The sequence below is a fragment of the Porites lutea genome, chromosome 7, assembly GCF_958299795.1.
Source record: "Porites lutea chromosome 7, jaPorLute2.1, whole genome shotgun sequence".
Lineage (NCBI taxonomy): Eukaryota > Metazoa > Cnidaria > Anthozoa > Scleractinia > Poritidae > Porites > Porites lutea.
The window spans coordinates 28,955,477-28,979,601 of NC_133207.1; the positions used below are offsets into that span (position 1 = coordinate 28,955,477).

The 24,125-nt window shown below is 39.7% G+C and overlaps 1 protein-coding gene across 1 annotated transcript; it reads right to left on the minus strand.

The window, feature by feature from the left end:
* Positions 1–804: 804 nt before the first annotated feature.
* Positions 805–22,845, minus strand: LOC140942492 (delta-like protein 1). The gene is made up of 13 exons (XM_073391403.1): positions 22,619–22,845; positions 21,482–21,696; positions 19,268–19,540; positions 16,560–16,596; positions 11,524–11,787; positions 9,129–9,189; positions 8,218–8,348; positions 7,995–8,114; positions 7,341–7,390; positions 5,683–6,004; positions 3,828–4,176; positions 3,161–3,340; positions 805–2,310 (listed from the first exon to the last, which is right to left on the minus strand). The coding sequence occupies exons 2-12, from the start codon at positions 21,590–21,592 to the stop codon at positions 3,181–3,183; spliced, it is 1,878 nt and encodes a 625-aa protein (XP_073247504.1). The 5' UTR covers positions 21,593–21,696; positions 22,619–22,845; the 3' UTR covers positions 805–2,310; positions 3,161–3,180.
* Between the last annotated feature and the right edge of the window lie 1,280 nt (positions 22,846–24,125).

Below are 24,125 nucleotides of genomic sequence, written 5' to 3' on the forward strand. Positions count from 1 at the left end.
GTAAATCAAAATTAAAATTATATCGGGCCAAAGCAAAAAAGGAACCGAACCTTTTAAAATTGAGTTCGTTAGTCTAAGATTGCCTCATTAATTTACAAAAGCAGCAAAAATTCCCATGTGTTGTACCAGAGTAACAAGTGGAAAAGACTAGTCTTTGAATGACTAAATCAATAAATGACGACTTACAGGTAGACTAGACGGAAGTGTTACATTCTGGAAAGAAAACAGATCAGAGCAGTTTTCCAAAGACTGCCGAAAAAGAAACCATATTGATAACTTTAGGAAGCCACGCATGGTGGAATGGTGACTGCTAGCAGTGAATTGTCCCTCGGGCGAACACGTAACTTGCGAGCGAGCAATCCCGAGGGAGTGTTAGCAGTGTAAGTGGAATGAACCAGTCAGAAGCCAGCAAAAATCCCCTCAGGATTGTCGCGTAGGGTTAAGGTTAGCATGTTACCTGCGAGCGAGCGGTTAATCCCGAGGGAGTGTTAGCAGTGTAAGTGGAATACACTAGTCGGAGGCCAGCAAAAAATCCCTCGGGATTGTCGCGCGGGCGAGCATGTAACTTGCGAGCGAGCAAGCAATCCTTATGGAGTGTTAGCTGTGTAGATGGAATGAACCAGTCAGAAGCCAGCAAAAAAAATATGACAGCAAAGCGGAAACATCTGATGAAGGGGTGCAGGTATCCATAACAAGTCAAAGTAAGTAAGTAAAATTTGTTATGCTAGTAAAGAGCTGATGAGCTTTCGGCTATTAATATGGTTTCTTTGGACAGCCCTTCAAAAGTGCACATATGTTTTTTAAAAGCACTTAAACAGATTATTATGAGTCGGTAACCTTTTACTGCCAGAGAAAAAAATCCTGTCATGGAATGTGGATTGTGGGTGAAATGTCAAATCACTCAAATGAAAGCTACTAAGCACTAACTGGCCTTTTTTCTGCAAGACACGTTAAAGCCAGAGAGAGACGTTCAGGTGGTCTTAAATAAATAAGACAGACGCATTTAACGTCTGACGACATTAAGGTCTCCTGTTAAGTGGGTCGGAACGACGCACTTACACGACGACTTAAACGTGTTAGGCGTTAAATGCGTCTAGTATAAAACGGGACACGGTAAATTGGGACACATTTATATCCAACTCGTCCAGAGAAGACTGGGAAGAGTCAGTTTCGTCTACTTTAATGCGTCCTGTTTTTACACCAGTCGACTTTAACGTCTCAGACTTTAGACGACTTTACATCTCTAACATAAAAAAGGCCATTTAAAATGGTACTCTGTTAATAATGCGCTCTACCATGACTAAATTCTAAGATGTAACCATTCAGATGAAAGCTCTTTCGCAGTACTTTCCGGTGGTTCTGTTAGTTCTTTAGTATTTACAAATTTTTGGATTTTAAACTTAGCCATTTGAAGGAGTCAATGGGTTGGCAATTGACCACAGGCCCTTACACTATCTCCTTACGAAGGTTCTAACATAGTATTAATAATTCATACAAATTTGGCTATATATATTATATCCCTACCACTTTCGTAAACCGGGTTTTATAAATAACAGCCTTGTTCATCTCTCTGTAATCGGAAAATTTACAATCTGGGCTGGACATGCGAAATATAATCTTCTCCAAAATGGGGTAGATGAAGACGAACTACGAAATTTGGTTTCTCAAAGTTGAACCATGATAAAACGCTATCATGGTTTTTCGCCTGAATCAAAGTTATACAATGTAATTGTGATTTTCTCAAAGCAATTTTCTTCCCCATTTCATAAGGGAGAACTGAAGGTAAGCCTGTTTCAGTCTCGTTTCAGAGTCTATGAAAGGCAGCAGCGCTTGATTACCTGCCAAGTTTTGCTTTTGTGTTTTGTTTTCATGATCTTCGACAAACGAGTAAAAATATATACTGAAAGCTGAATTTACAAGTTAGAAATGTTCCACTCTTTATCCACAGTAAGAAACAGGACCTTCGAGAGCAGCAAATATCAATTGATGCAGAAAGCATTTCGATGTCAAAGCAATTTGTTTGTGGGTTTCTCACACAGACCCCTCGTGCCTTAGTCCTGCTTTCTCGCCAAGTAAGGATGTCTCTAAGAATGGGACCTTCTTCATTTTCACCTTGAGGACCAATCACATATAACATTGCGATCCCATCCAGTTTCCACTCTTTCTCTTTTCTAGGAATGCAGACTTTGATCCCATCATGTACATCGCCCTTCACGTGACGTCATGCGCACGACACGTGATCATTAGTGTACCAATGGCGAAGATCACCTAATTTCAGCTGTCTTCTTTCGCTGTCGTTAACGTCGTTGTCTAAAAATCAAAGATAACATTTAAAAAATGTGAAATAGAGCAGCCCAGTTAAGCCTAACCACTTAGTCGCCTAAAGACCTAACCAGAACGTACGATTAAGAGTTTTATGGTTGCTTAAGATACATTAATGCTGATTAAACAGTTTTTTTCCCACTTACTGTGTATTTTGTAGCAAAAAGACTGCCTTATGTCCCGGTTTTGTAATGTATTTTTCTAACGAGAAATAACTAACAACTACAGACTAACAACAAAATTGGTGACTGAAACGTAAAATACTGAAGCCCGTGGTCTGACAGCCTAACTGTATTTTCATCGCTGCCTCAGTTTTTTGCCATTACGACCCCCGAGTTTTTATATAGTTTTCATTTCTCTTTCCCGATTGATATGTCCAGACAACGCTTTTAGACTGATTTTAAGATTTGGATATCATATAAACACTATAATAAATGCCTGAGGGGAACTCCCAAATAAAAGTGACGGGGATACTTGTCGTCTTGCTTAGAGGTGTAAATTGTAGATTTTGGTCTCACTTAGGGTGTTTGAACGGAAACTCACTATATTTGCCCATTCAGGTATCAGTTTAAGCTTGAGCCACACCCACATTGGTCTCCCTTGGGGGTTAAATTTTAATTTTCTGACGAGCGTCCCATAAAGGAACCCCCCCCCTCCCCTAGGAATAGTGCTTAATGTTGCTTCTGAAATGATAAGCAATTCTTGCAGAAAATCAAAAAGTTGCCCAGACTTTCACGATTATGAAGATCGCTTTTCCATACCGCGCTCACGAAAGCGTATCCTATATAAATGAGCTTAAGTAGCAGCGGTTAAAAGACAAAACAGGTACAAGACTTACCTTAAGTTAAATAAATTAAATTATATTTCCAGCTCCACTTCTTGCCAAAATCCTTGGTCGAAACACCGATTAGGAAGATACAGTTCATCTAAGTTCATCCGTCTCGTTGTTGAAGTTGGAGGCGTCGTCGTCGTTGTTGTCGTTTTTACTGTTGTTAAGTCAGATAATTCCAAAGAAACTCTGCAAGACAATCATTTACAGCAAGTTTTAACGATCGTAGACAGTTAACGCCAAAGCCAGATGCGTTATTTTGTTAGACTACAAGAGTTTAACTTAGTTTGCAACGAGAATAGATATTGCCACATCTGCTTACGCCCAGTTTAGTAGAATGATTGATGAGATGAGATCAGATGATGAGAAAAATTCCACCTATTAAAAACCCGCCGTAAATTTGAATCTAAAATACAGTCGTAAACATATTCTATCTCACTCAAATTAATCTCCTAGGCGCCAGCATTTTATAGGAAACTACCTCTTTTTCCAGTGTTTAAGAGCCACTTAAAAGTGCTCTGAACGTTTAGCTTCGTTGTTTTTTGTAACACATGGACAGAAAGCAGTATTTGATTACCTAAGATAGTTGCGCAGAAACTGGGCGAAAGTGACAAGACGCACGTGCTATTGCAGTCTACCGCTGACACTTAAGTACAACTCAAAGCTTAATACTTACTTAGTATTTTCTCTGAACTTTTTTCCTTTAAGAATCTTTTCATCTCCAAGGTTCTCTTTCGTTTTATTTGTATTCTTTTCCTGCTGTCTTGAAGCCACGAAATTTCTTATAATTTCAGGATTTCCTGACCTTGCGCCCGCACAATGTTTTGAATCAGGATCCTCAATGTCTATTTGTTTTGGATTAGCAGCTTGCGCCGATTGTTCAGCGGTTCCCGCTGTGTCGTTGTCAGGACTTCGCCTGTGTTTTCTCCAGAATTTCCACGCCATGCAAGCGACGATACAAAGAAGAAGTATTATAAGAGAGACCACAATGGAGACGATCATGGTAGTTTGTTTTGTGATCCCTGAGAAGGAAATGAAACAATTACTGTAAAATTCCGAAAATAAGCCCCTCCATGTATAAGCACCTCCAAATATAAGCCCCCCAATCCGGTAACGCAAAAAACCCTACGTTAAATCGCCTCTCCAAATATAAGCCGCCCGGGGGGCTTGTACCTGGAAAATTGCCCTCAAATACAAAGTAAAACAAAGCAAAAACGGTAAATTTACTTCCAAGTATAAGGCTAGCCCAATCGATTTTGAATCGCAAATTTCCCTCCGTAGATAAGCCTCTCCAAGAATAAGCCCCTCAAAAAGGGCCTTTGAAAAATATAAGCCCCGGGGCTTCGGAATTTTACGGTAGCTTAAAAATGAATTGCAAAGATCAAACATCATCATCATTATTATCATCATTGCTATCTGTCATTGATAATCAGAGTCTATCTTAAGCAAAATTTTGTGACTCAGAGCGCGTTAGGTCTCTCTCTTTGAACATGAACTTTGAATATTGAATTCAAATTTTAAATTCAAGACACGTGACGTGGAACTGCAAAGTGAATAATGGAGCCGAGGTGTGACCATTCAATTGAAACCTCTTCTGCAGTACTTTTACATGGTAGTATTCGGTTTATCAGCATTTTTCAAAATAAAATTCGGGAATTTTGTTGAATTGTGCCTTAGGCCACTTTTGGGAGTGGAAGAGATAAATGGACCTATCACAGCTTACGTTCAGTACAAACGAGTCTGACTTTTGTAGTCTTCTGGCCAATAAAAAATGAGAGCAGCGGGGCAGGTCGGAGGCCCCCGGGGTTGGGGGGAGGGGGGAGGGACTCCCATACAAAAGTGGCGGGCATGCTCGTTGTCTCGCTTTGAGGTGTAACTTGCAGATTTTGGTCTCACTTAGGGTGTTTGGGATGGAAAGTCACTATATTTGTCCATTCAGGTAACGCTTAGCACTGTGCATAAAGAAATTTACAAAAAATGCCCTGTCAATTTTATATGGCATTCCGCCCCCCCCCCCCCCCTCCCCCACCCCCGGGCAGTGTCTCCTGTTGAGTTTGTTGCACCGCAATATGCAAAGTTTAACCTACCTGATTTTCTCTCTGAATTGTACGTGTCTCCTGTAAAACGAATAAAAATGTTGCATTAAGAAATAATCAGTTATTACATGACGTATCTTTGGACTATTTTAGGCGTCTAAAGCCAGGCGGGGATCCACACCAGTTTCCACCGTTCTACGGAAATCGGCCAGATTTTTCATGATAAATATATTTTTAATAATAAAATAACTCTACAAGTTGAAATCTGGGCAATAGTGTATCTGAAAGACTCGAAAACCCAGGAAAGGGTACTTTAGGGAGCTAAAATCCAAAAAAAAAGTTGCTGGGCTAGCATGCCTCAAGACCACCCCAGAAGTTTGCGTCTTTGGTCACTATTGATCTTAGACCCGCGCCTGAAAGCGTTAAGAAAAAGGCCCGGTTAAGGCCATTTCCAAGCTCTCATGAATTCGCATTTACCAGCTGTTATATACTACCTACCCATTGACTCATTTTTAGTTGTATGTTTTGTTGTTGTTGCCGTTGCCAATGTGGTATTAACAGTTCCATTTGTAGTGCTTTCAATAGTATTAATCGGCTGATTGGTAGTACCGTTGCTCAAAGAATGATTCGTAGGAACTGTTGGTATCACCACCTCACAAATACTTCCGGTAAATCCCTTCTCGCATATGCAATGGTAGCCGCGAATACCATTCACGCAAGTGCCACCATTATGGCATCTATTGGGCCCACAGTCGGGATAGCACTGTTTCCCGCTATATCCCTCGGGACAGGAACAGTTGAAATCTCCTATTAGATCCTGCAAAACAAGTAAAATGCTGCAATCAGATTAAAAGGGGTATATCACACCATTCGCTATCCTTTTAAAAAGCTGAATCGTGTGTTCACATCAATTAAATTCCAAAAATAATGGTCCAGGTTTGTTATTTAACGGACCATATTGAGGAATTGAAACTGTTCCCTGTCATCTGTTGCTACGAATGGCAAGGATGGACATGACTTATAACTTGAAAACAACTGGGTACAGAATTGACCTACGTCAGCAATATCCTCGTGATAAAGCCCCTTAACCCTTTCACTGCCAAATGTGGCCAAAGGCCAATTTCGACCAAATTTGCAAATTTCATTTTCTAAAATTTTAACAAACAAGAAGCATCATGTGAAAGTACAGGCAGAGACCTTTCATTTGAATGGTCACATCATAGGATTTCGTCCATAGACTCAAAAGTTAGAGTCACCTTACAAAACTGCATCAAACACTCTGGCAGTGAAAGGGTTAATCGCCCACAATCGGGCCCAAAATGCAGCAACACGTCCGTTCAGCTGTTGGACAGCTGGAGCTTGAGGCTCGAAAGCCTACTGACTAGGGAATCATGTTTTACAGTAGAGGAAACTGGCCAAAAAATAGACCACAGAGGGTTTATAGTTTTCTTCGTTACTCTCAAACTACTTTCATTTCCCTTCAATAGCTGATTGCAAATTTAACTCAAGCGATTTGAGCATCTTGCTTGCTTATATAAGAAATACCTTTAATATACAATGAAGGTTGACTAATAAACCCTCTAGACAGAAATTCAACATCAATCCTAATCTTGTACTCAGATCTCCCACGGTCAGAGGAAACCTACAGAGACGAAGACTGAAGCCAGTAGCACTCACTCATCACTGCTCATCGCGTTTGTCAGAACGCATCCCAATCTGGTGTTCCTGTGGCACTAAGGCAGAAATTTTCGAGCTACTGCTGCCCGTATTATCGGGGTGTCCGTTATAGCGGGGTGTCCGCAAGGCGAGAGTTGACTGTATCACGGGCGACTGCAAATTAGCCGCCCCTTTTCATTTTATCAGGGGCACCTTGGCTGGGAAAATGGACTCCTTTGGACTCGATTTCGTTTACGTAATTTTTCCGTAAGTGACGAACATGGATCCGTAATCAATGATTATACCTCCAGTATAACACAAATAATACCGTCCACTCCGCCAGCGAGTGAAAAGGAATTTTCAAAGAAAGAAAGCACATCCTTTCACAAGCGACTCCCTTTTTTGCCCTTGTCACTAGATTAGACCGTAATTAAGCCTCCCATAACCATAACCCTCCCTCCCTAACCATGATATAACAATACACAATTTAATCTTACCGTACAGTTTCCTCCGTTAAAGCACGGATCACTGGCACATTCATTTATTTCTGAAAAATGCAAGGCATGACAAAATAATAAGCCGCTGTGCCCTCCTTAAAATTTCTCTCTCTAAAAAAAGATGGGACTCGGTCCCAGTGAGCAAATCTCTTAGTGGGTCCAGCATCATTCCCAGGGGGGTTGGTAACAAGGTGGGTAAAGTAAGTGGTGGAATCAGCAGTGTTGTCCACTTCATTGAGACACAAATAACTAGAAGTTTGGAGCACATTTACAAATAGTTTATTTGGCCATAAACGGTGTATGGCCCTTCTAAATTCTATCAAATAATCGGATATTGCCTGGGGGAGGAATATCTCACAATCAATGCTGCGTTCTGATTGGTTGAGCTTCTACTACGCCATATGTTATAGCCCACTAGTAGCGAAAAGCGCCGGCAATTTGGTGGGCAAAAATCGATTAAAGTGTAGCTTTAGCTGGCTAAAGTTGTTTTGTCTTGATATTTTTTAACAACTAGTTGGATTTTACTGAAACAATTATTCCTCTCGCCCTCATGGCCTCTGAGTCAATAGCCCATTGGCTATTGACTCAGAGCCCATTAGGGCTCGAGGAATAATTGTTAAATACATCGATATGGGTCGCAATAAGTCTACTCACCCACGGTGCAGTTTTTTCCAGTATAACCTTTTGCGCACGAACAAGCGTAGTGTCCTCCTCGAATGTTTGTGCAAGTTGCACCGTTTTTACACGGCTTTTTTCGACCGCAGACTTCCAAATCTGAAAATAGCACGTTTAATAAGGATGAGATGTTCCCTGGTCTAATAATACTGAAAACTAGGAGAAATTTAGGTTAAACAGACAAATGTATGGAGAAACTTACCAACATCACAGGAAATTCCACCCCATCCGAAGTCACAATTACATTCCCATGGCGACCTACATGTACCATGGACACACCCGGGCTGTTTACGACATTGCGTGCAATTTGCTCCTTTCCACCCACTTGCACAGCTATAAAGAGATGATGAAAGTTTTAACATTAGTATCAATAAGTATCTTTAGATTCAGGGACGAGAAAGACTATGAGTACCAGATCTGATTAAAAGTTTTTTTAACGTATAGTTAAAAACCTCAGTAGAATGACGACGACTATCATGTTTTCCCGCTAAAATGACGCTGGTTAACGCGCGTGCGCGCGCTACTTGGTTTTAAGAAAATCTCGTACTCGTAGTCGCACTCGTCTAAGAATCCAAAGGACTCTAACAACGTTTTTAAGAAGGTAGCTGTTTTGAGGGGCTGGGTTAGCTTAACCATAAGCATGAATCTTATTTTCACGTTTGCTTATTTCAGAGGTCCAAATGGCTGCCCTTGTTTTAGACCACTGCAAAAAAGTACGTACGGCTGTACCTGACGTGAAATTTTACATATCGACCTAAACGTCAAAAGAAGAGTTTTTAAAATTGTTTCCTTGTTATATCTGTTGTTATTGTTGGAAAGGGAGATAAAATGGAAATAAAAGAACACGATAGAAATGTTATTACACATACACCGGTTCGTTCGCTAATGCGCTGTGTGAAAGTTTCATATGCTGGACTTCGATCTGGTACTCACTTCATTATCTCGATTCCCTTGATCTCAGTTTTTTCTCTTGTTCCATACTCATAAATCTGTTTCATTCATTTAGAATGTTTGTAAAAGCCGTCCATGTGTTTTTAAACATCTGTTGTGTGAAGGACTTCCACCCAATTAAGGGCATCACTAACATCGAAAGTAGCTAACTGGCTTACTTACTCGCAAGTGTTCGGCGTGACACAGCTGCCGTAAGTTGGGTGGCATCCTTCTCGGCAAACAACTAGGACATTAGGGAAAGTACGTTAGTGCAGAAAAAATATGATGTGCATGTGGAAATTGCAGCAAATGTTGAACAGATTTTTCGTTTTTACCAAAGCGAATAACACATTTAATTTTACAGAAACTGAACGTCTTTATTCGTCAACACCCATTTCATATCATCATCTGCGTGTTTAAGAGACTTTCACCGATCATTTACGAATTATACAGACGAGTCACCAAGGCTCTCCACGCGCGTCACCCTCGTTACGCGCTACACGCGCACGCACCACGAGTCAAACAGCGAGGAAAAGCTAATCAAACCGTTTGTTTTCTAAAGCGCGTGTTTAAAGGGCCCTTGGGCAAAATAAAATAGAGGCATAACTGTTGAACTACCTGCCTTGGCACGTAACGATTGCCAGCTGCAGTTGCCAATTAAGCGCACAGTTGCGAGGCATACACACGCATCAAAACAATAACAATAACACTATCGTGCTCTGCACAAGAGGCCATTAATGAACGACCTTGAACAATACAACCCCCACACAAAATACGAAAAATATTGTTTAATATTGTTGATTTTACGGTCTGTTAAGTTTAAATGTTTGGGTTGGGCGACACGACACACTCGATTGAACAACGTGAGAGCGCATACTAATCAAGGTTCACAGAGTAATGGAGTTTTCTCGTTAAAATCTGCTACAGATTTAAATATTCTGAGCTGAGATGCTAATAAAAGAATTTTCAATAATTTAAATATGTGTTCCGTGGACTTGCTATATGTCCCCTCGATTGAAAATGACGACGTTTATTGAATATCTATTACTAAGCTCAAATAAGAAGCTTACAGATGGTATTGTTAGTCTGTGTAATAATCAAACTTACAGAAGAAAGAAGCAACAAAACACGCCTAATCCTTGAAAAACGGTAAACAAACGATAGATACACGAGGTCCTAACGACGGAAAAATACGGCGAAAACTAAGTGTTCATATTGAGTAGAAGTTTCTTAAAAAAGGTAAAAATTGATGGAACAGGAATGTTGAATGTTTTCAAGTATCGACTGAAGTCGCTGAAGCAAGACATAAAAAGCTTGTGTTACGTTTTTACCTCTGTTTGTTAAGTTGAGTGAGAAATCATGTAATTTTAACCAAACTTGAGAAAAAGTTGGCTATGAGTTTTGCCCTTTACTTTCATGGAATTTCCGCTTATAGAACTAGAAGAGGCTTAAAGAGTCAATCTTGTTATTGGGAATTGAGCAATAGAGCAAATGTCAGGGAAGGCTTCCACAAGAAAATAGTACACCACAAAATTGCTATTTGCTAGCTATAAAAATTCCGTTAGATCAGTGGTAATTGGCTAGTGCTGTTCCACAAATGAATGACTTTGAAGGAAAAAAACTGTTGTGAACGAAAAGATAAGGACACCAGGCAAAAGAAGCGATATTCCTAAGGAACTCAGTGCGGAAACTGTTTTAACTAAACTTAACGGAGGATTTTTTGTTCACAAAGCTTGAAAATTTAAACTCATTAAGCTTCCTAACTTCGTACTCGATTTTTGCCTCCGCACCAAATGAAACCCAGGAATCGATTGCTTTACAAAGTATAAGTTTGCGCGATCATTTTGTACATATTTGCCATTTTGTTTTAAGATAAATCCAAATTTTTACCCAAGTTTGTACTTACTTACATTAAACTGATCAGCCTGAAGCACGACCGTGTATATAAAACTTTGAAAATTCCAGTTAATGTAAGGTCTAAACTGTTTTATAGTTCTGTTTTAGAATTCCCACTGCTGTAATTGCACTAATTGCCTATGAAATTATTTCGGTCGGCTACTTGAATAATATGAAAACCACTTCAAGACTCCGTTTCGCGTCATAATTTTACCGAGCAAAGTTAATCTGGAAGATGGTACTTACATTGTAAGGCTTATTTTAGATAGATACAGAGTGGTTTCGTTGACAGTATGCTAGACACTGTAAAAACGGAGTTCGTCCAGTTGGCAGACAAAATCCATTTTCTACTATCTTTCAACATGATGATGAGTTTGAAATTTTGATAGTTTAGCCAACTATAGGAACTGGTATCAAAACTTAACGCCACAGATAAAAGTGTAACTTTTGACTATTGTGAGAAAGCCACTGAGCAGATCTTTGCTGTTGTCCTGGTTATAACGTTGCCAAAAGAAAGTCGCCCTCTTTAAATTTAGCCTGGAATAAAGTTGTTCGTAAGGCACTTTGATAGAAAGCGATAAAAGCCGCGTACACTTACAAATCGTAAGTTAAATGTAATTTCTGTGTAAGAGTATACCACATAATATGCGCTGAGTCTACCACAGTAAAACACAGCTATTACCTTCGGTGCAATATGAGCCTTTCCAGCCCGGTAAACAGACTATGGTACCATCACTATCACACGTATAGTGTCCATTGGAGTCATTACGAGGCAGACAGTACTTGGAACAGGAGTCGCCATAATAATTCTGTTCACACACTACTCGATACGAGAAGGTGATGTTCGCAACTGTGCCTACGTGACTCACATTATGCCATTGTGTGCCTGGTAGCAGGTTTTGCCTTTTAACAACGGCTTCCTCGATTAATACTGAACTGGATGCACCTGAAAGAAAATGATTTGCAGTGAGTTTTTGTGGCCATGACTTAACAGTCCATCCTCGGCCAGGTCAACCAATCGGCGAGCTGGAAAGAAAAACATCTGACCATTTGGCGCGCATTAAAGAGTGTAGTGGGTGGCATGACGCGACGAGCGCGGGAAAACAAGGACGTCAAGCGCGGTAAACTCCTAAATCGTTGACTTAGCCAATCGAGGAGCTCGAAAGAAAAATATTCTTGAACAATTGGCGCGAATGAAAGCGTGTAGCAGGTGGCATAACGCGACGAGCGCGGGAAAACACGAACGTCAAGCGCGGTAAATCCCAGAACAGTCGACTTGCCAGGGAAAAGTGGGAAACACCACAAATGAACCTTGAAATGCAAGATAAGTACAGTTATTTGAAAATAATTTTGATATCAGACGAGACGCTTAATTCTCTCTTGCATTGGGCCAAGACTCACTTTGACTGGATTTCCTACTTCGATAGAAACTAAAGAGGGAGTGAGGACTCCTATTTACCCTGTAAGCCCCAATATGTCGTATCCACATACAAATCCTCCAGACTGAGCTTCATAGATTTACTTGAGAATTAGCTGAGAGAATTTGACAAAAGATCAAAGTATTTCCCCATTGGTGATCATTTTATTGATTATCATAACCCGTTTCTTTGAGTGTTTAAGGTGATGTTACACGAGACGATTCGCCACGACGATTTTTAGCGCAACACAGCATTACAACATTGTTGCGACATTGTTTCGAATGGTTGCAGCATTGTTCAAACATTGTCACGCTGTGTTACGCTCAAAATCGTAGTTGCGAATCGTCTCGTGTAACATCACCCTTAAGGATTAAATTAACCTGCAATGATTAAGGTGGGGCTTAGATGGTTTCAGTTCTAGGATATCACTGCACTCCCATCGGAATACTTTACTGCTAAAATAAAGGCGATAGATGGAATTACGTCTCTTCCATTTCCCACTAATTTTTTCCAGCTGTCCGGACAAAAACAGACCTTTCTTTTCCGCTATCGAAGTATTTGCAGACGACTTGAAATTTTTACAGTGTGGTCTCAATCAAAAACATATTATCGCATTTGCATGATAAATAACTGACTTTAATTAAAGACATTGACAAGGTGATTGAGTAATTAGACATGGATAAAGCTTAAGGTGGAAAAACACACGAAATGATAAAATACTTGACAGAAGTTAATTGGTTGACAGCTGCTTTATCCATTTTACTGACTCAGTTTTTAAAAATAGTTCAGTCACAAACAGAAAGGTAGCTCCTTAAATTTAAGACAGCTCAAGCTCTGATTCATTCCACCCTTTATTCATTTAAATACCTAACTCAAACTTACGTTTCCAAGGTTAGAATAGAACGCGGAAAACAACAACAACAGCAGCAACGACGACAACAACAAATGATCTCCTTTAGTGCATAAAGCAGATGGTAAAAGAATGCGCCTTAACTTTCAATGCCGGCAAGTTTAGCCAAAGTGTATGATTTCTTAAAAGTAGGGTGAAACAGTATTCAAGTTTAGAGATTTTGGATGATATACAAAGTTAATGATGACTGTATATATTTAGCAAATATAAGCTTGACAAGCCTTTTTTAAAAAATGATCAATGTGGATCAATGCCAGCGCATTACTCAAGGCTCGAAACAAGCTTGAATTCCAGCTTATTCTCTGGGCAAACAGCTCTAACATTTTGCTTGCACGGGGTCACTTTTTGCTCTTCTTTGTTAATGATTTAGTTACAGGATGACTTGCGGCGACCGTTACTCAACTTTAAAAGTTACTTGCCCAGCAAGAAAATCTCTCTGCAAGTCCGGGACTAACGGAACTACCGGACGGGATCTTTTTTTTGAGCCCTGATTACTATTAACGGGAAAGGAAACAGAAACACAGCAAATCGTATTTTAGAAACGCTGAAGTCGACAGATTTCACAAAGTATACGTTTAACAGTGGATTGTCTTTTCCGGACAGGCGAGTGCAGTAAGCACTGTTTGCGAGGGAATTGCGGAAGAAACACCTTCACAAAGTATCAGTTTTACTCAGTGGCTTTTACTTTTTGTTGGCACGCCATTTAGGGAGGGCAATGGCGCCAAATAAGTAAAGAATTCTTATAACTCTTAATTATCCTTTCCTGTTCGCAAGCTGGTTAAGCCCTGCTAGAGGCTATCGAGTTAACCTTTCTTTCCCAGTTCATATTCTCCATAAACCTTTAAGCTTAGTAACTTATCATAAGCTGAGCACAGAATTCAAGGAGTTTTCCGCAAAGAAAACCCAAGCTGATGTTTTTGATATTCTGATCAGTGCAGAAAAGATGTTTTTTTAAAAAAACGTTTTTGAGCCCACGTCAAAAACTGGAGCACGATATGGGCTGGTACTCCCTGGCAATATGGATAAAAAGAGAAAGCCTATCATTCCAAGAAAGTTGGCCTTTGCGGCCAAGAATTGAGCGATGAAACGTGTTTCTAACTTCACTTTAACAAGTTGATTGCGGACTATACCTTAGATTCAAAAAGGCATATTTAAAAGTCAATTCTTCAGAGCATTTTTCCGGATTTCTATCGGGTTAGTGTATCACTTTGATTCCTTAGTGACTATGTCGACACAGCGGCTTTATCTTAATGCCTGTTTTTTCAGACAGAGAGTTATACGAAGGTTATGAACTCGTGCGTTTCGTGTCTAAACAATAGGAATTAACGAGACATAAAATCGGCGAATTTCAGACTAATTGATTTTCCAAACGTAAGCCAAATAACTAGACGGAAGATATGATAAAGAGGCAACATAGTAAGCCGAAAATTAATCTCTACGGTCATGAGTAAACCAAACCAAACTAAATCAAAACTCGGTTGGCTGTAACTCCTCAAGATATTGTCGAAAGAGTAGTCGCCAGTTTCGAAGAGTCATTACATTCTATGATTTCATATAAAAACACGGCGACACATGAGACTACAATTAGATTAATGCAATGAAGTCGCAGCACTGAAATCGAATAAGCAACCTTATCCTATCGATGTGTTGTGGCAATATGTTTCTGTACGTCTTTGAACCTAGTCGCCTCAAACACACAATATGTTGGCACTAACAAAGATTGTCTAGCATTCCACAGAACACGATGCCAAAGTTATCTAGCAAAGAGCTTTTAAACTACGCTAAAATTAAAAATCGTCGATGGGATGAAAATCCTGTAACATCAGTTTTAGAGGATTAACCTTATCAGCGCGCCGATATGGCTGGTTTTTAAGACAACCGGACAATCCGTTGACAAGGCGATGGGGGCAAAAGGTTATCAGGACCGAACAACTCATTAACCCACTTCAACTGATACAAACATAACATCCCGGCACTAGCTGTTTGTACGTACCACATAAGCTGTTTAGCCAGGCTTCATTAGCACGCCATTATCACGATCGGAGATATTGAACATATAGGTTAAGTGAGTTAAGAGATTTAAAAAGATAACTGGAGAAAAGAAGATCTATGCTAGAGTATTATGAGAAGGAAATGAGACAGTGATTTATATTTGTTACTGTGTCAGTCGCTCTTTAGGCTCTTTTACGTGTCAGCTTCGACTGAAACTGAGTGAATGAAAACTCTTAACCCTTTCACTGCCAGGGTGCTTGATGGAGTTTTGTAAGGTGACTCTAACTTTTGAGTCTGTGGACGAAATCCCATGATGTGACCATTCAAATGAAAGCTCTCTGCCTGTACTTTCACATGATGCTATTTGTTTGTCAAAATTTTAGAAAATGAAATTTGGATATTTGGTCGAAATTTGCCTTTGGCCACATTTGGCAGTGAAAGGGTTAATGAAAACTGACTGAAAAAAATTATGAGCAGAAGCAAGATGTACCGACACGACCTTATGGCTGGATTTAGAAGCTAAAACAACAACAAAATTACATGATTTTTCAAGACTGAACAGGAACTAAAAGGTTAAAATTACGCCCATAAAAAAATCATGGGGCCAATTAACTGCAAAAGCTAACAACAACGTGTCTTCATTTCCTGAATGCCTCTATATACTAGACATAATTTAGGAAAGAAAGAACTTATTCAGCTTTGAGACACTAGAGACGACTTGGAGGATTCTCCAATGTTTGGAATCGCTGAGCGGGCATTTTTGAAGCCATCAAATCAATCCTGGGGGTTACTCGCTTGCGTGTAAAATCAACAATGACTTTACTGAAACAACAAATGACAGCAAAGATTCTCTCCAGGAACAAATGGTTTTATAATTATTGTATACACACACAAACGCCATAGAATGTCAATCTAAAGTGAAATGTTTGAATCGTTAGCTCTTAAGCTTTTGCTGAAGGAATTCACGGCACTGTTATTGCCGTGTAGCGTGTCAAACGGATATCGAATTAATATATGACCTTTTCCGCGAGAGAATACTCTCACTCACTCAATGTTTACTGTCTACACACGAACAGCATTCATCGACACCGTGCTTTTTTAAGAGTTGAATGAAAGTTGTTAGCGATTTAAATTATATCCTGTTCATGAAGTCTGGATGCAAGAGATAACCTTTCGCGTGCCGCAATGACCTATTTTGTGAGGCGAGAGTAAATTTTAATCCCAATAATGAAAGGGTTATCGCGTCTGAAAACACCCACATTCATTACCTTCCACGCTGCAACATTCCAGAGCAGTTAATGTTTAAGGTTAAAAACTTCACGCACAAAGCTCTCTAACAGGCCAAAAATATATTGAAATTGAATAGGCACTAAACAGAAACCGAAGACATTTGCTCACCTTGATGTTTAGCTGTGACAACGAGCTGGAATGAGCCCTGTGAAGCAAAGACACAAAAATATGAGTTATGCTCTGAATGTTTTTACATACTCGATACTTTCACACTACAAATTCGCGCGAGAGAGCAATTAACACTTGATACTGATTGGCACACGCAACGAATGTTAGGAAATTATATGAGAATACAGAAATCGATGTAGTGTTCGATAAGCAGCTTAGAACGCTTTAACAAATTGCAATATTTATGCGTAAGTAAAGTGGCGCGTGCAAAGGTCACTACCAACAACGTGACATAACTTTCAGATGATCTCCCCACGTTTTGAGTAAACTAAGCTAGAATTTTGAAGTACACTCACTAACGCAAGAAAAACGAAAAACACCAAAAACAAAAAAGAGAAAGATATCAGTTCATTCTCCAGTTGTAAGCGGAACCATAATCAATAGTTTCGATAAAGCGATTTCTTCCAAAAGTAACAACTTCTGTCAGACTCTTTTAGGGTAATAGTCTACTTCCATCTTTCCTTGGTCAAAGATACTTTTAATTGCTTTCAGTGTACTCATACAGAAATTTTGACAAGTCCAGGCGGCTGTCAGTGAACTAGTGTTTCGTTTTTGACACAAACACTTCAGCTGGACTCTTAAGCCGTATTAATTCCTGGTGACCATTTAGGATAAACGCTGACCGAGAAAAACACAAACTTATTCTATACTACAGACAACAGCAACAGACAAGTAACTTAAAGTAAAACCACCTTGGACAGCACTGTAAGAACATACCGCTTCATAGTTTCTTTTTAAATGCTTCAGTTGAATGTAGGATTTTGTCCATTAAGACAATCTTCTGTGATCATGTGCAAATCAAACGTGGCCGACCAACCTTGACTCCCACGTATCGGGCTTCAATATCAGACGTTCTCGCATGGGAAATTTTCAAATTCATTTTATCTTACATCACATCACAACGGAAAATACGAAAATAGCCCAGTATATCGCTTATGTGACAGCACTTCATCCGGCCGTGAGAAATTTCAAATCACTATTTCCCATGCATTGTCCGTCCGCAAATTGGTCCGATGTTAAAAAGGGGTCAACAAAATCAACGTTGACGAATACTATTTTGTGGAGGCTTGAAAACATACAGAACTCGCAAGCCTTCTCTAATTAGAAACTTTCCAACGAGAGGGGGAAAAAGGATTCCGCGAGAAGGCCAGTCTAGGCCAAGTATAAAGAAGTTACAATGGGTAGTTAAAACAGTCTGTTACATTGACACGAACCTGAAAATCTAGACCCAAACTAAGAAGATGTTTATACGGCCTTTGTGGTTCGCCTTCCTCGTATTACAGTAAAATAAGTTGCGTTTCCTCGCTCGACATTAAGACGACAACCCATTTCCTTCCGTTCAAAATAAATCGAGTCTTATAGATTGAAGTGATTTTACACTATTGTTACACTGAAACAAGGCCGGTGGTCCTCGCTTCTGCAATATTTTAATCGCCATCGCGCGTTCCAAGTCTAAAATTTGCTAAACAGATTAAACTAGAGACGAAGGGAACGATTGCTCGACATTAGGATGTTTCCTCTCGGAAGCTGCACTAATAAAAAGAAACCCAAACACTAACAGTGCGTAAACGCTCTGTTGTGTTTTATCCTCGACTAAGCCTCTTAACGGGTAGGAAGGAAAGTTCCGGGAAAAGTCTAAAAAGCAACTAAGAGCTACAGCACATCACGTCACTCCATTTGCTTTTCAATTTCCAAAAGGAACCTTAAAAAATTGTCTATTTAGACAATACGGAAACTATTCACAAAATAAGAGGAAATAATTACAAGTTTTTGGAGACCTATCGAAACTGAAATTTCCCACGAAAAATAAGGCTCTTTTTCAAGCGGAAATTCTAGTAACAAACACAATAATACGCCCCATTAAATATCCTCAAAATAGAAAATATAGAACATATCAACATCCGTCTTAAAAAAGAAAAAAGTACGATCTGAAATCAACTGTCTGTTTTTTTCGTTTTTACTTCTACGGTATGCAGTAAATCGGTTATAATACTGAATTATTTCTTCGGAAGCATTCACTTTTGCGGAAAACCCTGTCGTATCGATTAATTGTGAAGGACAGTGTTGACTGGTACACTTTTCGTTTTCCGATATTCGAACTTATTTCTTCGATGTCAATTTTTCACTCTCGTCAGAGTTCGAAAGTCAAGTTTTTTCGCAGTCTTAAGGGATGAAATTGTATTTCACAACTTAAGGTTTTAAAATGAAATGTCGAAAAGACTATTGAAGTATCGCGAAAGCGAAAGTCTGGTAAAACCGTCTAATTAAAAATACATATTTTAAAACAGACATTGGTACCCCTAGTCAGGGGTTCCTTGGACAAAATATTTTTGACAAAGATTCAAAGACCTCAAAACTTGGAAAAGTTCGGAAACTCCGCGAATAAAACTACAATGTCGGAGAAAAGTACTTAGGAAGGGTTGTCCAAATTGTTCAAAACGAAGATGGGTTTTCCGTTTTGCTAGTACCACCCGCCCAGCCAATTCGGTGTTGGTATATAACAGAACAATTAGGCACACCGGGGGTACGGGGAAAAAAACAAAAAAAGACGTAAAAAGTAGTAGCCTTCCCAAAACTTTTGACAATGATTGTCATTAATAAGTACCCTCTAATGGGATGGTTCCATAAGAAGAGAGGTTTATTCTTACCGGCCACGATTGGATGGCTCGCCATGGTATCTGCAACAAGCTATTGGATGGGATAACGAACGAGCTGTTACCCAGGATGCCCGAGGACTTCCTTCCCAAGTAGCAGCCTTGTATGTTATGTAAAAAACCGACGCAGACTGTGAATAATGTCCTGCAGGGTGAGGAGCATCGGCCCTGGACCTCCTGCCCGGTACAGCATCTGTTTTGATGGTCGTTCTGCCTGGGATTTGCATAGCTGAGGAAATGTACTTCGATCATTCCCGTTCCCTGACACTTGAGTAACAAAAACAAAAACAAAACCAAGAAAACGCAGATATAAGATGAAGTCAAATGAATGGCACAGTGATCATTTCAGTCGTACCCGGCTTCAGCCCTCCGCTCTAGCCCTCGCGCTCTACTAGAATTAAAAGCTAAAATTAGCTGTAAATTGACCACATAGCATAAGATCTACTTGTTGAAAACGTAGATCCACCCACTCAACGGATATTTCTTATAACAGGACTCGCTTATCCACTACATACAGGTGTAGCTAGTCTATCGGTTGAATATCGTTATCTACCACTTCAAAAACCGATAACCGGTGGTTTGGACTGTTGGCCAACGCTTTCCATATGTTACCGTGGATGTAGTTTTCTCATTCTTAAAATTTGACGCATAGAATATGGAAAAAGCAAACATAACTGATGCTTCGTTCTTTACCCTTTTAGGTCCCAAGAGTGACCAACATCAATTTTCTCCTAACAAGATCAGCAGATCATCAAGAGTAAAGGTTATGAGAATTGCTAAATTGATTATCAAAGGGAGAATGCTTTGATCTTAAATCAAATTCTCTCAACTATTCTTAAAACAAATGTATGGAGATAAGTCTGGAGAATTTGTTTGTGGATCTTGGGGCTTAAGGGGTTAGGCGTCTTGTATCAATGGCTAGTATCTAACCAAGCCTTAATAACGTTCACGTGCACACCTTGATCTTGAGCGATAGCTGTGGGTTTCTCTCTAATGTACTTTATATTTATAAAATTATGATTTGCCATTGTAGAAGATATTTGTTGATTTTAATTGGGAGAGACAGGTTCTAAACCATAGTTCAGACGAAGATAGCCTCATACATTCGAAAATCGATAAAACTGATTTGAACTTGTGATACTCAAGGATCACCATCTCCAGAAGATATGAATCAGTACTGAACTTAACAAGTATCTTTAGAATCGAACCACCCGATCTTAGCTAGCACTGGATGACTGTAAGTATTTTCACAATCCACATTTGCATTCACCAAATCATAATATCAAAACACGAATCCATAAAGACAAAAGGGGAAATAAAGACATAATTACAGCAATTACGTAAAAAACCGGCAACTTATAATCGGAGCGTTGTTCCGCGAGAAGAAACGTTTCTCTACTTCGAGTTCATTTGTGATGCTACACGCCATAATAAAAGCGATGATTGAGATACGCTGTCGCCCAATTCAAAAACAAAAACAGCAAGAAAAAGACAACAAAAACAGAAAGCTTTTAAACTAAAAGGAATTTACCGAGACAGTAAAGTGACTCGATAACCGTTCTTGCATGCCATGTCAATCGGTTATCCACGATATTAAATCCACTTAATTGAAAGTAGCAATTCAATTCTTTTCAGTTTCGAACTCTTGCAAGCAATAGTTGAAGGGTCTCATGAGTATCTGCCTTACTGCTCAGCTCAAATTTGATTTAACGCGTATAAAACCTGCATTTCAATAACAGGAAATTCCGAACACGAAAGGTTCACCCAAGAGAGAAAAGTTCGCGTGGAACGCGCGCGCGCGTCTCCAACTGCGTGTTCTATTCTCTTTCGAAGTGCTGTTAAAGAATTTCCCTGCGTGAGGTGTACAGACGTTTTTTGAATAGTTTTTTTAGCATACCATTTGAGGAAAAAAAAAAAGACAAGTCAGGTACTCATATATAGATAAAAATCTTGCAGGCGATAAAATGCTAATGGTGCGAGAAATGGCCCAATACAGCTCGACAGGTAAATTATTGCTGATTATTGCCAGGATATCTCTGGGAATTTGATCAATCGATCCTTAATATTTTCCCCTTTATCTGAAGGAAACCGAGCCCTACCGCGCAATTACCAAGCTACCCTATTACTGCACAGTCAGCGGAACGAAGAGCAGAGGAGAAATAAATTTAAAGAGCGCGCGAAACAAAATATAGAAATTTTAATACTTACCAGAGGTAACAATGAGGCCCAAAGGAAAAGCACAAGGATCCCAAGATTTACGCGCTGATTTCCTTTCACAAATGCGGCCAGTGACTGCCGAGGGAATTCTCTCAAATGCATGAGTTTCGTGCCCACCTCATTTAAAGTATAATCTTTACTGAGTGCGATAAAAAACACTCGAGTGTTGTGGCCGTTCGACGTGCAGCAGTTTCTCAACGTTCAGCCTGAAAGAGCATGAAGACAGATAAACGTGATTAAATTGTGGTTACGTAAATATCAGCTTCCCTATACGATCCAGTTGTCAATTGTCACCGTGCAACTAGAAAGCGGAAGGCAATCGCGTTTTCAGATCGCCGAGCTAGATCGCAAGTCGGTTCTGTAGAATTTGTAACGCAAGCCGGCCCTTGAGCAGCCAGCTGTTGCTGTTTCACGGCTCGTTGATTTGGATGGTACACAAAATGTTTATTTCCTACGGTTCTCAAAATATCATATAGACTGCAGGAATATCATGTCACTGAATTCTTTCGGAACTCTTTTAAACGCCTTTTAATGCACTTGAGGGTCACTGGGTGCTGTGATTTTATTTAGCAGCCCAAAACCGGCGCGCGCTTTTTGGATAGAATTGCCGAAGATAGGAGGTTATATACATGAGTACCGGACGTGTAGGGGCTTGTCGAGGCAGCCGTGCATGCCATAGAAGAGATAGCAGAGTAAGCGTCCTTGCGAAAGGGCACGATTGTATCCTTGTGAAAACGAAATCTTTAGAATCTCACTGCTTGATCGATACCTCACACTCTTGTGTCGACAATTTGTTATATTATCGCGGGATGGCGGTTAAATTATTGCTATTTTTTCCTTATTCCTGGCAATACAGGAAACAAACATTCAAAAACTGCTTGCTTCTATTTCAAGTCAGATTATAACATTTTCTTTAAAGCTTTGACACGGAAATTCCTAGAACCGAACGCGCTGAAAATCAATCCAATTAAATTCGTCGTCTCTTGTGAGTGACTGTGTTTCCTTTGCGGCGAAAGCCTAAACAAATGCCCAACTAAACAAGTCACCGATATAAAAAAGTCACTTCTAAAGTGTTGGCTAAACGTCAAAACTTGAAAGATTTAAAGAAACACTCTTAATCGTACTCACCAAAAATCGTACGGTGACGAATTACAAGATTTCTGAGCTAACAGAAGTATATTCTTCCTGCCTACAAAGCTAAAAGAGCAGTCTGATAGTTCCATGTGTTCCTCATTCATTCATTCTTGATCAAACTTCATCGAGTGGATTGTGGCCTACGGTGTTGCAACAGGATCTGTTCTATTATTATTATTGATTCATGTGACATTTCAAGGGCGGGGGAGTCCCCAGGAATTTTTTCACGGACAATTTTTGCCCCCTTTGCGCTAACTGCCACTTTGACGTATACAGTTCCGATGAGGCACCGAAGCGAGGGAATTTCACACGATCGGTTGTTGACTTGTTGTAAACAAAAAAAAGTGACATAGCGAGACCTCGAAAGGAACACACTAATACAAAAGGTAATTTATTATTGTGCTAAGTAATTGTGAATTTTCGCTTTCTAAACACTGTCGCGCGTTTATTAAAAGAATTGATGTCATGTGAAAATCACGCTCATTGTTTTCACCACGCTTTGGTGAACTTCGCGATTTTGTAAATTCTTTAAATGAAAACGCTGAATCAACAATGTTCTTTCACTTCGCTACGCTATGCGCTAAGTCATGCGGTAAATACTAGATGTAAGGTGAATTACGACCCTCTTAGGCTAATCATTAGATCAGTGTCACAGACTGTATTAATGGACCTGCTGATTGAGCTTAAATGCACAACCACAAGCGAATAGTGGTAATAGTATAAAAGAACTGTATACGACTCACTGGCCGATCGTTGCACTTTATATGTGCAATTCTTTTGTGTCGTTGTTAGGTTAATATCAATTAACAAAAGCCTCCGAAAGGCAGTCAGCCATAAAGTTGTCCAGTCTAATAGAGTGCAGGCCCGGAATGAGGTTATTCTTGGAAAGTTACCTAAACTACATAGATAAGACCTACAGGCTAGGCTTGTGAAACCTTACCATTCTTTCCATTTTGTTTCACTTTTCCATTATTTTTATGACACGTTTAAGTGTCTCGTTAGGTTATCGGCTCCATTACAGGCCTTGTTCGCACACATTTTTACTTTGAGACCACACGCGCGGACAACAATGATTAAGAAAGACACTGCACACAAGAAGTCCAGCCAAGCAATGCGTAAGACATCGAAATTTTCAGCCTAAATATGTCATTTGTGCAGCGTCCGAATGGATTTTCATAACTACTAAAACCGCGATAAGCAGATGTGATCAATTGGGCACTTTGTTATTAAAACAATAGCTGACCTTTTGTCTCGGTTTTCCCCTGTATCCTGCTCCCGATGACCGCAAAAACCAAACTTCAAATCAAAAGATACGCTTCCAAAGCAAATATTTTCGCAGTTTAAATAATCAAGCGGTGAGCATATCATGCAATTAGGAAAACCCCGCGTAATTAAAACAAACAAAACACCGTGTCCGTTGACGATTGTAGCCGCGACGGGTTTTGATTTGTCAGCTCCGCGTAAGATTTTAAAAACAGTTATGATTGAGAGACCACCCTGG

Coding starts and splice junctions, on each gene's coding strand:
- LOC140942492 (XM_073391403.1), bottom strand. CDS start 21,592: ATGCATTTGAGAGAATTCCCTCGGCAGTCACTGGCCGCATTTGTGAAA. Junction 9,190..11,523: donor AGGCTCATATTGCACCGAAG/GTAATAGCTGTG, acceptor CTAATGTCCTAG/TTGTTTGCCGAGAAGGATGC. Junction 8,115..8,217: donor TGGAATTTCCTGTGATGTTG/GTAAGTTTCTCC, acceptor TGCTATTTTCAG/ATTTGGAAGTCTGCGGTCGA.